Source organism: Canis lupus, chromosome 24, assembly GCF_048164855.1.
Source record: "Canis lupus baileyi chromosome 24, mCanLup2.hap1, whole genome shotgun sequence".
In the NCBI taxonomy this organism is placed as follows: Eukaryota; Metazoa; Chordata; class Mammalia; order Carnivora; family Canidae; genus Canis; species Canis lupus.
In genome coordinates, this window is record NC_132861.1 from 31239507 (window position 1) to 31252192 (window position 12686).

Sequence of the window (12686 nt, forward strand, 5' to 3'; positions counted from 1 at the left end):
AGGTTTACAAGGCCCAACAGGGGCCACCTGGGTGGCTCAGCAGTGGAGCATCTGCCTCCGGCTCAGGGCGTGATCCCAGGGTCCCGGGATCGAATCCCACATCAGGCTCCCTGCACGGAGCCTGCTTCTCCCCCTGCCTGTGTCTCTGCCTCTCTCTCTGTGTCTCTCGTGAATAAATAAATAAATCTTAAAAAAAAAAAAAAAGTGCAACAGGTCAAACCAGAAGGGCTGGAGCCGACACACACACCGATGGCAGGTGGCAAGGCGACTGGCTCAGGCAGAGGATTTCCGCGGGAAAAGCTGCGTCAGGCACCTGCCCGCCCAGGTGTCTGCCCCTTCCCTACCTCTCCGCGCGCTCCCTCCTCCTCTCCCCTCCCTTCCGTACCTTTCCGCTTCTGCCTCATTTCTCCGCGGGCCGTCGTAGGAACCACCACACCACACGCGACGTAGCTACCAACCCTGACCTCGGGGGAAAGGTGACAGCCACAAAGCAACCCCGGCCTGTCGTAAAATGACGGTCAAGGTGTCGTAAAGCTGTTCCCCCAAAACGGCGGGCGCGGAGGCCCGCCCCGCCCCCCGCCCGGTGGCCGCTGGCGGAGCTGCAGGAGGCGGGGAAAGCGTGCAGCCCGGGAGGTTCCCGCCTGGGGTTTAAGGGCTGCAGGATGAGACCCTCTGAACCCACGCAAAGGACAACTTGGGCGTCGGGAAGCTCGACCCGGATGGTAGATGCGTATGACAATGCTTGTGAATAGAGGTTAGTCCGGAAAGCCTAAGTGAAAAGTGTGGATGTGGATGGTCTCTAAATAAGGAGCCCAGGGTGTGCTGAGTCCAAGGAGGCTGGGCCGAAAACCCAGAGGAAGATGGCCTGAGGACGAGCCCTCTAGTCTGTTGGAAACTAAATTCAGAGCCTGGAAGAGACCGTGCAGGAATCGAGTAACAGCCTGAGTTGCAGGCTTTGTTGGACTCCAGTTCATCACCCTGGTCTCAGATAAATGGCACGAATATCATGGACGCTATGGAGAGCCCTCCAGAAAAACTAGCACACACGTGAAATCTTGCAGAGTTTGGAGGCAGGACTTGGGAGAAACGTTTTTCCTGAAATCCATCCATGATCTTTGCTCCCGGACCAGAAATTTAAAACTCTCGTTAACATAAAGACAGGAACACAGCATGGAGCCTGCTTCTCCCTCTGCTTATGTCTCTGCCTCTCTCTCTCTCTCTCTCTCTCTCTCTCTGTCTGTCATGAATAAATGAATAAATTAATCATTAAAAAAAAAAAAAAGACAGGAATAGGTGCCATATACAGTCATTTTCTTCCCGCTAGATTCAAGGCTTTGACTTCAAGTCTTTGACCCCACCATGACACCAAAACTATCCTGGTCAAATTTTGCAACTTTACATCAGACCAAATCCAGGCGTATTTGTCAGTCCTTACTGTCATCCTGGTACCAATGGACATGTTAGCTTCCTTGAAAGTCTTTCATGATAGGGCCCCCGCCCCCCCCCTCCCCCATTCTTGGGTTTTCTTCTATTTTTTCTCTACCTCACCTCCAAATACTGGTGTACCGTAGGGTTCATTTCTCAGCCTCGTCTCTCCCTGAGTGATCCCCAGAGTACCAAAGCTTTAAACACCACCTATCTGGTCCCATTTTTTTGTAGTCCAGCCCCAACTTCTTCCCCATTTGACATCTGATTAGATCTGGGTGTCTAGATCTGGGCATCTCAAACAACGTGTCCAGATCAGAATTCTATTTTTACTCCACATCTGCTCTTTTCCCACTCTTCCTTATCCGAAGTCTCTGTCATGCGCCTTACCACTCTTTTGCCTCACACAAGAGAATAAGTGAATAGTACAGTGGTAACTTAAAAAGAGGTTAAGGTGGACCTTATTCAGAAAGTGATTTTTAAAAAGATTCTATTTATCCATTCATAAGAGACACACAGAGAGAGGCAGAGACACAGGCAGAGGGAGAAGCAGACTCCCTGCAGGGAGCCGGATGCAGGACTTGATCCCAGGACCCCAGGATCACAACCTGAGCCAAAGGCAGACTCTCAACCACTGTATCCACCCAAGTGCCCCAAGAATGTGATATTTGAGCTAATATTTTATATACAGATATCAGGGGGAAGAGCAGTTCAGGTAAAGGGAACCAGTAGTGCAAAGGTCCTTGGGCAAGAGGATACCTGGTAAGTAAGAAAGTAAGAAAGCTGCTGTCAATGGAGCACTGAGTGAGCAACATGTAATAGAGATCAGAGAAATGACAGGGTGGAGTGAAGGACAGAACCGTTTATATAAGACCTTGCAGGCCAGGGCTGGCTGGCTCAGCAGTTCGAGTCCTGCATTGGGCTCCCTGCATGGAGCCTGCTTCTCCCTCAGCCTCTCTCTCTGTGTCTCTCGTGAATAAATAAAATATTTTTAAAAAGAAATAAAAAAAAGACGTAGGCCATTGTAAAACCTTTGGCTTTTATTCTTGTTGACATGGGGAGCTATTGGAAAGTTTTTAGCAGAGCTATGATCTGATTTATAATATAAAATTATCTCTATTTGCTGTGTTAGGAATAGACTTGGAAGTGGCGATGGGAGGAAGCAGAGAGATCAGTTAGGTTATTATCATATCTATGCTGAAATTCCCAAACTTAGCTACACATTAGAATCACCTAGAGAGTAGTGAAAAATCCCAGAGCTCAGATCACATCCCATACCAATTAAATAAAAATATCAAGGGGTGGGAGCCAGTCATGTTTTAAAGATCTTTGGGGATTCCACTGCACAGCAGAGTTTGAGAACTACTGAAAGAGCCCAGAAATGATTATAACTTGAATCAAGATAATAAGCTGTGGAGGTGATGAGAAGTGCTCAGATTCTGAAAATACATTGAAGATTTCAACAAGCTTTCTCGACAGACCAGATGTGGGATATGAGTAAAAGAAAGTCATCAACATCAAAGGTGACACTGAAGCTTTTGGACATAGGGACTGGAACCATGTAGTTGCCATTAGCTGAGATGGAGAAGCTTGTAGGCAGAGTGGGGTTTTGCAGAGGGAGGTGGGGGAGGAGGTCAATCCAGACATGTCACGTTTGGGATGCCTAGTGAGCAGTAAGCCATGAAAAAGGTTCAGGCTAGAGATACCAAATGAGAGTTACAGGTGCATAGGTGAAATTTAAAGCTATGAAACAGGATAAGTGTGGAAAAAGAAAGAAGAGACTAAAAGACCAAGCTTTGGGTGTGTTCTATTTTTAGCAGGTTGAGGAGAAGAGGAATAACCAGCAAAGGAAGCTGAGGAGGTGCCCCCCAAGAGGTGCGAAGAAAACTAAGAGAGTTGTGGTTACCTGGGAAAGAAGCAAAAGTACGTTAAGGAGGAGGGAGTGATCCACTGGATCAAATACTGCTGTTGAAGGGTCAAGGCAGATGAGGGTTGAAAAGTGAGAATGGTAAAAATTAACAAGACAGGAAACAACAAATGTTGGAGAGGATATGGAGGAAGGGGAAGCCTCTTGCACTGTTGGTGGGAATGTGAACTGGTGCAGCCACTCTGGAAAACTGTGTGGAGGTTCCTCAAAAAGTTAAAAATAGATCTGCCCTATGACCCAGCAATTGCACTGCTCGGGATTTACCCCAAAGATACAGATGCAGTGAAACACCGGGACACCTGCACCCCGATGTTTATAGCAGCAATGTGCACAATAGCCAAACTGTGGAAGGAGCCTCGGTGTCCATCGAAAGATGAATGGATAAAGAAGATGTGGTCTATGTATACAATGGAATATTCCTCAGCCATTAGAAATGACAAATACCCACCATTTGCTTCAACATGGATGGAACTGGAGGGTATTATACTGAGTGAAGTAAGTCAATCGGAGAAGGACAAACATTATATGGTCTCATTCATGCGAGGAATATAAAAAGTAGTGAAAGGGAATAAAGGGTAAAGGAGAGAAAATAAGTGGGAAATATCAGTGAGGGTGACGGAACATGAGAGACTCCTAACTCTGGGAAACAAACAAGGGGTGGTGGAAGGGGAGTGGGCAGGGGGATGGGGTGACTGGGTGACGGGCACTGCGGGGGGCACTTGGCAGGATGAGCACTGGGTGTTATACTATATGTTGGCAAATCGAACTCCAATATACAAAAAGAAAAAAAAGAAAATTGACTAAGATCATTGGGGACTTTGACAACAACAGTTTTATGAAACTGTAGATGTGAAGGCTTGACTAGAGAAGGTTTATGATAGATTGACAGGAGAGGAATTTGAGACAGTGAGTTTAGACAACTCTTGAGATTTTACCCTCAAGAGGTACAGAGAAATGGGGTGGTAGCTGGCAGGGAAAATGATGTCAAAGAAAGTGGTTATTAAAATAATAAAGGGGCACCTAGGTGGCTCAGTCAGTTAAGCATCTAACTTCAGCTCAGGTCATGATCTCAGGATCCTGGAATCTAGCCCCATGTCCGGCTCCCTGCTCAGCAGAGAGTCTGTTGGTCCTTCTCCCTTTCCCCCTCCCCCTACTCATTCTCTCTCTGAAATAAATAAAATCTCTCACAAATAAGTAAATAAAATCTTTAAAATGAGACAGTAATAAATAACAGCCAGTTTTTATGTCAATGGGAATAATCCAATGGAGAGTGAAAATTTGATGACTTATAAGAAGATAATCTTCCTAGTCCTGCAGTTGGAGAGAGGGGATGAAATAAGGTGCACAGGGGAAGGGATTTGCTTTTGATGGGTATATGGATAGTTCCTCTATCAACAGGCTGGAAAGCAGAGTACACAAGTGCAGATTCTCATAGATGCTTGGTGTGATGGTGGGGCTCTGTGGAAGTTTTCTTTCAATTGCTTCAGTGTTTCCAGTGAATTCAATGAAAATGCAGCCTGGTAGGGGCACGTGGGTGGCTCAGTTGGTTAAGCATCTGCCTTCAGCTACGGTCATGATCCCAGGGTCCTGGGATCCAGCCTCACATAAGGCTCCCTGCTCATGAGAAGTCTGCTTCTCCTTCTCTCCCTCTGCCTCTCCTCCTACTGTGTTCCCCTTCTCTCAAATGAATAAATTTTTTAAAATCTTAAAAAAAAAAAAAAGAAAACAATGCAACCTGGTAGATTTCCCAAACTTTTAACAGACCCAGCATTCAGTGTCCAATAATAGGTATGAAGGACCACCATAAAGAACCCAAGCAGCTTTAAAAGTGATCAAAATTAATTTTAGTTATTAGGTACTTTAGTAGTACCTCTGATTTAAAATACAGTTAACTATTAAAGCAAAGAAACAGCCAGTAGGGGGAGAGCTAAGCATGTGTCACATGAATACAATAAGGTGATTTTGCCCAGAAACATGAGATCCAAGACTAATGATGGTATTCAAGTTGATTTTCTTTGCTTTGAACTTTATACTGGTGTTTCTATAGTTTTCTTATGGAGGAGGCATACCATCTTGCTAAAAGTTCAAAGCAATTTTTAAGATTACAGTTTAAATATTTATCTCTAATTCTTTTTAACCTCTTTGCTTTCTGAATCCCCACTTTGGATTAAAACATACCCACAGTTTCTGAGAGCTATCCTAGTAATGATGGAGTCTGCCTTTGAAGGTCAAACACAACCTGAAGCTAAAGGTTAAAAAAAATTGCTTTTTCCCTGTACTTGATGTGATTGTTTGGATTGCCAAACAGCAAAATAGAATAGGTTCTACTTTCTTCTCCATCGGACAGCATTTAAAAAATATTTGTGTTTCTGGGTTTTTTAAAAGATTTATTTGTTTGTTTTTACAGAGACAGAAAGAGAGAGAGAGTGTATAGGGGGAACGGCAGAGGGAGAGGAAAGGAGAGAATCTTAGCAGACTCCTGCTGAGCAAGGAGCCTGATGCAGGGCTCGATCTCATGACTCTGAGATCATGACCTAAGCCGAAATCAAAGTCGGATGCCTAACCAACTGAGCCATCCAGTTACCCCTGTTTTTCTTTTCTTTTCTTTTTTTAAATATGGATGTAAAATTTAAGTTCCAGAAAAAGTTCTTTAAAACGGTATGATTCTACAAACAATCCAATGTGATTTGGTTTTTGTGAACTTTCTACAAACAATCCAATGTGATTTGGTTTTTGTGAGCTTCAAGATTTTGCTACCAAGTGTCAGTTTATCTTTACCATCTCATGTCATCTATCTCATGAAGTGGTCTTGTATTGGGGGGTAGAGAAACCTGTGCGTTATCTCTCTTGGAACTAGGGCATTTTCCCTATCTGCTCAACAAGTTAGATCCATCAAAATAAATTTCCCCTTCAAAGAAAGGATGCTGCAGGGTGGATGCTGCAATTTATTTGGAAAGAAAAATAAAATAATAATACCTACCTGCTTATAAGAATAAGGCAGAGAAGGATGTGAGATCCCCAATTCACATGCAATTTAAGTCTAAATGAGAGGGGGAAATAGCATGAATCAATTTCTGAAGGAACAAAACATCATAAATAGCCCTCGGATGGCAAGTGAGTTTCACTTCTGCTTGTGTGAATGTGGTTTGTGACTGGGGCCACACAGGGCTATATACCCCAGCTGGTTCCACGTATCTATACCAAGGCAAAGAAACTGCAACCATCTTCTCTGTGGACTCTAGAGCCGAAGCAGAAAAAGTGACATCTGGTAAGTTGTATAGTTGTATCTCTTATGTAATTTATGCTGTAATATCTGGTTGATTTTAAGAAATAGATTTCAGATTTACAGAAACATTGAGAAGATAGTACTGAGTCCCCATAGAAGCCTCACTCAAGTTCCTCTCTAATCTTACATCAGAATGGTATATTTGTCCTGATTAATGAACCAATATTCATAGCAATAACTAAGGGCTATACATTATTCAGATTTTCTTAGTTCCCTTTCTTTTTTTTTTTTTTTTTTTTAAGATTTTCTTACTTCTTTCCTACTGTCCTTTTTGGGTTCTAGGATCCCATCTAGGACACCATATTACATTTAATCGTCATGTCTCCTTAGGCTCCTCTTGGCTGTAACAGTTTCTCAGACTTTCTTTGCTCTTGATGATCTTGAGAGTTTTGAGGTTAAGATACTCTGTAGGATTCACCCCTATTGAAATTTTTCTGTTTTTCTCATGATTAGATAGGAATGATGAGTTTAGGGGGAGGAAATCACAGAGTTAAAGTGCCACTCTCATCACCTCACATCAAGGGGATACACAGACCATTTGATCTATGACTGTTGATGCTGACCTTCATCACATGGCTGAGACATGTTTGTCACACTTCACTACTGTAAAGTTACTTTTCTCCCCTCCTTTCCATACTGTACCCTTTGGAAGGGAATCACTCTGTAAAGCCCACACTTAAGGAGTGGGGGATTATGCTCCCTTTCCTTGATGGTAGAGTATCTACATAAATTACTTGGAATTTTTCTATATGGAAGACTTGTTTCTCCTCCATCTCTTAATCGTCTTAAAGTAAGCTTTTTTTTTCCTTAAGGAAAGTGAGTTACACTTCCGGGTTGGTTTAAGTGAATTTTGAGGCTATGCAAAGACCAATGAACTAGAATCTGGACAATCAGGTTTTAGCTTGAATTTTACATAAGTGTGTGATTAGGCAAGTTACTAATCATTCTTCCCTTCCAAAAGAAAAAAAAACCAACAACAAACCAGTAGTTTCAGTCATCATTAAGGGTAGTATTAAGGTCATTTTTATTAATTAGTTAATTAATTTTATTAATTTCTTTGAGAGAGAGAGTTGCATGAGCGAGGGGGAGGGGCAGAGGGAGAAGCAGACTCCCTGCGGAGCAGGGAGCCTGACATGGGGGCTCAATCCCAGGACCCTGAGATCATGACCTGAGCCAAAGGCAGACACTTAACTGACTGAGCCACCCAGGCACCCCTATTAATGTCACCTTATTCCTCACTAGCTTTGGCAAGCTTGGGGGAGCAGTATGAGAGGATTCAAATTCATCCTGTTAGAATCTGATAAAGTACATTATGAAAATATCTGCTTACTTTGCTTACTTATTCATCCAGGGTGGGAGAGGAAGGAAGGAGAAAATCATGTTATTCCAATAACTCCTTTACTATATCTACTTCTGGGGGGTGCATTTCTCATGTTGCACATATTAGCTCATGTATTAATGCTGAAAATATAAATCTTATCCTTTGGGGATTCGAAGGTCCTCGTTTCACTTTTGGTTCTGAGCTAATGTATTTAAATTGGTTTTTTGGCACATACCTAGTTTGGAAGAGTAGTGCAATGTCCAACAAAGTGGTTAGGACATGTTGCCAATACTAAAGGTACTTAAAAAGAAAGGACATCAATCCTAAATGTCATCAGCATTCCATAAATGTATTAAGAATCCCCTTCTCCTTATTTCATACTCCAGCTCACCTCCCTATGGGAGGAGGATAAAACTTCACCAAGGACTCTTAAAGGACAATGGGATAGAACTCTCAAGGTGACTGATCAATGTGTACAAGAGTAGAGTCACTTTATCAGTGAAGGTGGCATATGTACCCTCAAAACTAAATATACTTGGCCCAGGTGAATACTAGTATTAATTTCTAATTTAACCATCCTTGCCAAATATTCTAAAAATAAATAACATTTGTACAGATGCTTAAATGCCTACAGACCAACTGTATAATGCAATATCACATTTAATCATCGCAATGAACTCCTGATATAGATCTCTTTATATTTTCAGTTACTTTTATTTTTTTAAAGATTTTATTTATTTGAGAGAGAGTGTGTATGTGTGTTCACAGAGAGAGAAGGAAAAGCAGACTCCCCACAGAGCCTGATGTGAGCTCGATCATGACTTGAGCCAAAGGCAGATGCTTAACTGACTAAACCACCAAGGTGCCCCACACTCTCATTTTATATGTGGATGAACTGAGGCTTACTGAGGTTAGGTGATTTGTTCAGTGTTACATTGTAGTCCTGGAACATGATCCACAAATCCAGACATTCTGACTCCAAATCCTGAGTAATTTCCACTGCATCATCCACATTTTGGAATGTAAGCCCTGTGTGTGTAGATGCCTCCCCCATTTTGTTCCCTGATGCATCCCTGACACCTAGGAACATTGCCTGGCACATAATAGACACTCGACAAATATTTGTGGGGTTTTTTTTTGTTTTTAAATAATTTATTTATTTATTCATGAGAGACACAGAGAGAGAGAGGCAGAGACACAGGCAGAGAGAGAAGCAGGCTCCATGCAGGAAGCCCGATGCGGGACTAGATCATGAGACTCCAGGATCACACCCTGGGCTGAAGGCAGACGCTCAACTGCTTAACCACCCAGGGATTCCCCCTCAACAAATATTTGAATAAATGAATGAATGAATGTAATTCCTGCCATTATTAATCTTGCCATCTAAGATACATTTGAAAGATGCACTGCAGTTCTTCAACAAATACTTACCTGAGGCTTTCTAGGGACCAAGTTCTTCCCATATTCAATAAAAGCAGGGAATAAACCAGTTAAAGATCAAAATATCCCATAAAGGAAGTTTGCTAGGCTGGGCATTTTTATTTTTTTCTTATTAGTGCTTCCTTTGGTGGGGGAGGGTTGGTAGGAGACAGAAATGCAAGGAAAACAAGGAATCATGTTATCAAAGGTTAATGGTGCAAAGCAAGGTAGGGTGAGATGAGATTCTGGCTAACGAGAAGAGCTAGGGGAAGAGAACAGGATGTTTGCGATTCTTAAGCACATTCAATTCTACATCCGACACAGAAGGAATGCAGTGAAAGTGTATTACTCAATCTCTCCCCCAACCCCATATCTCTCTCTCTCTCTCTCTTTCTCTCTCTCTCTCTCTCACACACACACACACACACACACACACACACACACACACACAGGCTTGTTTTACTTCTGAGGACACTAAAGAATGAATGTTCAGTCAGTTGCCTCAGTTTGAGTCCTAAGTATAGTTTTATGGAGTAGCTACTTTTCAGTTCTGTTTTTTTAAAAATATTTTATTTATTCATGAAAGACACACAAGGAGAAGCAGAGACATAGGCAGAGGGAGAAGCAGGCTCCCTGCGGGGAGCCCCATTTGGGATCACGCTCTGATCTGAAGTTAGACATTCAACCACCAAGCCACCCAGGCATCCCACTACTCTTCAGTTCTACTCAATGGCCTTTGTTCCCCAAATGCCTTTGTCGTGTATTTGAAGGACTCCCTCATTTGTGAGTGCCTTTCTCTCCATTGTCCAACACTTAAGCTCCAAAGGCTTTATTTATATAGCATCCATGAGAGGCTGCTTGGTGGAATGGAGCAAACATTGAACTTGCAGCCACTCTGGCCTTGGATGAATTCCTTCCCGTGTCTGGGCCTCCACATCCATATCTGTAAAAGAAGGGGCTCAAGAGCATTCGTTATTTAATTCCACTATATGAGGCTGTTCTAGCAAAGGAATAACTATTGCATTGCACCTCTGTTATGTTTCTTTAAGAAAAAAAAAGACATCAAGGAAAACAGAGTGAAGAAAGGGAGAATGGGAGAAGCAAGAATAACGGTCAAAAGTCACAATCATTTAACAGGAAATGCGTTCTGTGCAACCTTCCCATATCTAGCTAAATATGCAGAGAGTTTCATTTAAAAGATGCTATTCTTAGGCTCAGTGCACATGAATGTAAATAAGTACTAAAATCAAAACTTAAGTGCTAACCGCATAGCTGAAATACCAGTGAAATAAACCACACGTGAAAATCTTGCCTGTGTGACCAATAAATTTGAACTCTTCAATTGCTTCTCCACAGCAGCCAAACTTTCACAAAATGCAACCACCATTACTGCCTCTCCTTGGGGTAAAGTAGATCCCCACTTAATTTGAGAAAGGACTGTGCACCCCTGAGTCCTTTGCTCCTGAAAGCGAACCCAAAATTACAGGAAACCTTGGTTTTGCTATTTTTGATTACACAGGACCCCTAATCACTGGTACAAAGGCAGGTGACGTTTTGAATTAAGAATTTTAATCCTTTTGGCATCCAACTAAATCAGAGAATATTCGCATTTTAAGGACTAGTTCAATCTCTCATTCATAGATGGGAAAACTAAGACCTGGGGTGATAAAAATGACTTGTATGAACTCCCACAGTTCCTTTGACTGGTGACAAAGCCAGAACTGTACCTTCTACACCTGACTGGCAGCTTACTGCCCTTCCTACCATCACTTAGTCCAGCTTAGTGACTATGGACGGAGTCTCTGCACCATACAATCCCCCACTGATATATTTGTTTATAAGCTTTCCTTTTAAGTGCCCAGTGTTTCTTTCATTTTATTTTCTCAGCCTTTTTGTTAGTGATCCCTTCCCACTTTACAATGTCTTAGTTTCCTGATCAAATGGTCCCTTCCTACCAGTCTTTGAACATTGGCAGAAGGAGTTGGAAGCCCAATTCACCACAACCACAATTCAAATAATTTCCAATTTCTCCAAATTTCAGTTAGGGATCACATTTACTCATGTCCTAGTACCACAGATACTCCTGCATTGGGAGACTCATGGTTCTGTGTCTCCACTGCTGCAGCTAAGCCTGGGCTAACCCCAGGTAGTTACACATGAACAACCTTTGCTATGGCCATTGTGTGCAGTTGATTTCATAAGTGAAGTTAGATGAGCTGAAATCTTGTGATCCTAAAGGAAGCCCAAACCAGTGCCCAGGATTTGGAGAATCCTCCTTTTCTAAATCTACTTCTCCCTCAGATTGAAGGGTCTTAATCTCACTGTTTGTATGGTGGTAACACTTGTTCTTTCGGACTTCATCTGACTCCTCTATTTCTTCCTAGATTTTTGCTACCAGAACACAAGTTATGCTGGAGGTCTACAGTGGATTTGTCTATTGAGAGGACCATATATTTTGCTTTGTTTCCAGTGCTCACTATGATATGGTACCCAACATTTTGTGTGACTGTGGCTCATTAAGCTGCTGTCTTCAGAAAACAACAGATCACTTTCTTCCTTAGGGGTAATTCCTAGTTCTGTATCTAAAGTTACTGATGGGGGGTGCCTGGCTCGTTCTATCAGTAGAGCATGTGACTCTTGATCTCTGGGTCATGAGTTCAAGCCCCATGTTAGGCATAGAGCCTACTTAAAAAAATAAAGTTATTGAGAGGCGTTACTATACTTGTACGCATTATAGCTTATATACCTTTTTGATTTACTATCTTATCTAGGTTTTGATATGCTTTTTAGTATTTCCAACTTGGCATTACAAATCAGGAGCTGCTTGTGTTTCTCATGAAGTTTTGTGACCTCATAGATGACTTCCACTACCAGCTTTGCTGGTAATAGAGAATCTTGGGGTTTGAGGAGGCCTTAAAATTATCTAGTCCAATGCCATTGTTAAGTGGTCATACCAGTATAAGTTCAGACACCTTTAGTGGCAGAAAATTCATTACTTTCTAAGGGAGCTCATTGCATTTTGGACAACTCTAACTACTAGAGAATGTTAAGCCAAAATATACTTCCAGGTACCTTCTACCTAAGGGACCTAATGGTCTTTTCTTGGGACCTCAGAAAACATGTGTCATCCCTCTTATATATGCAACTCCAAGGTCATGTAGTTGAAGACTGCTCTGAAGTCCTCTCCACATCTTCTGCCTTTGCCTGTATCATCCCTTTATCAAGTTCAACATTCCCGACACTCTTCATGGTTGATACTGCCTCATTTCCATACTTGTTCTTTTGTTCCTACTCTTTGCTTTACTCTT

General features: G+C 42.2%; 2 protein-coding genes across 7 annotated transcripts in view; one reads left to right on the top strand and one right to left on the bottom strand.

Moving 5' to 3' along the window:
• The window catches only part of ELP3 (elongator acetyltransferase complex subunit 3), a 92108-nt gene extending 91579 nt beyond the window's left edge, over window positions 1-529 (bottom strand). The window contains exon 1 of the mRNA XM_072796161.1: window positions 386-529. Within this exon, the coding sequence (XP_072652262.1) occupies window positions 386-404 (19 nt within the window). The 5' untranslated portion in view covers window positions 405-529. The remainder of the gene's footprint in view (window positions 1-385) is intronic.
• Window positions 510-12686, top strand: part of NUGGC (nuclear GTPase, germinal center associated) — a 57803-nt gene continuing 45626 nt past the window's right edge. For 2 of the 6 annotated variants that reach the window (XM_072796155.1, XM_072796159.1), the window contains exons 1-2: window positions 510-754; window positions 3243-6620. Coding sequence is in view for 1 of the 6 variants with exons in the window: in XM_072796158.1 (XP_072652259.1) it covers window positions 727-754 (28 nt within the window). In the remaining 5 variants the exon portion in view is untranslated. Of the gene's footprint in view, window positions 755-3242; window positions 6621-11756; window positions 11942-12686 lie in introns of those variants that run through there. The other 4 variants (XM_072796156.1, XM_072796158.1, XM_072796160.1 and 1 more) reach the window with 3 other exon arrangements.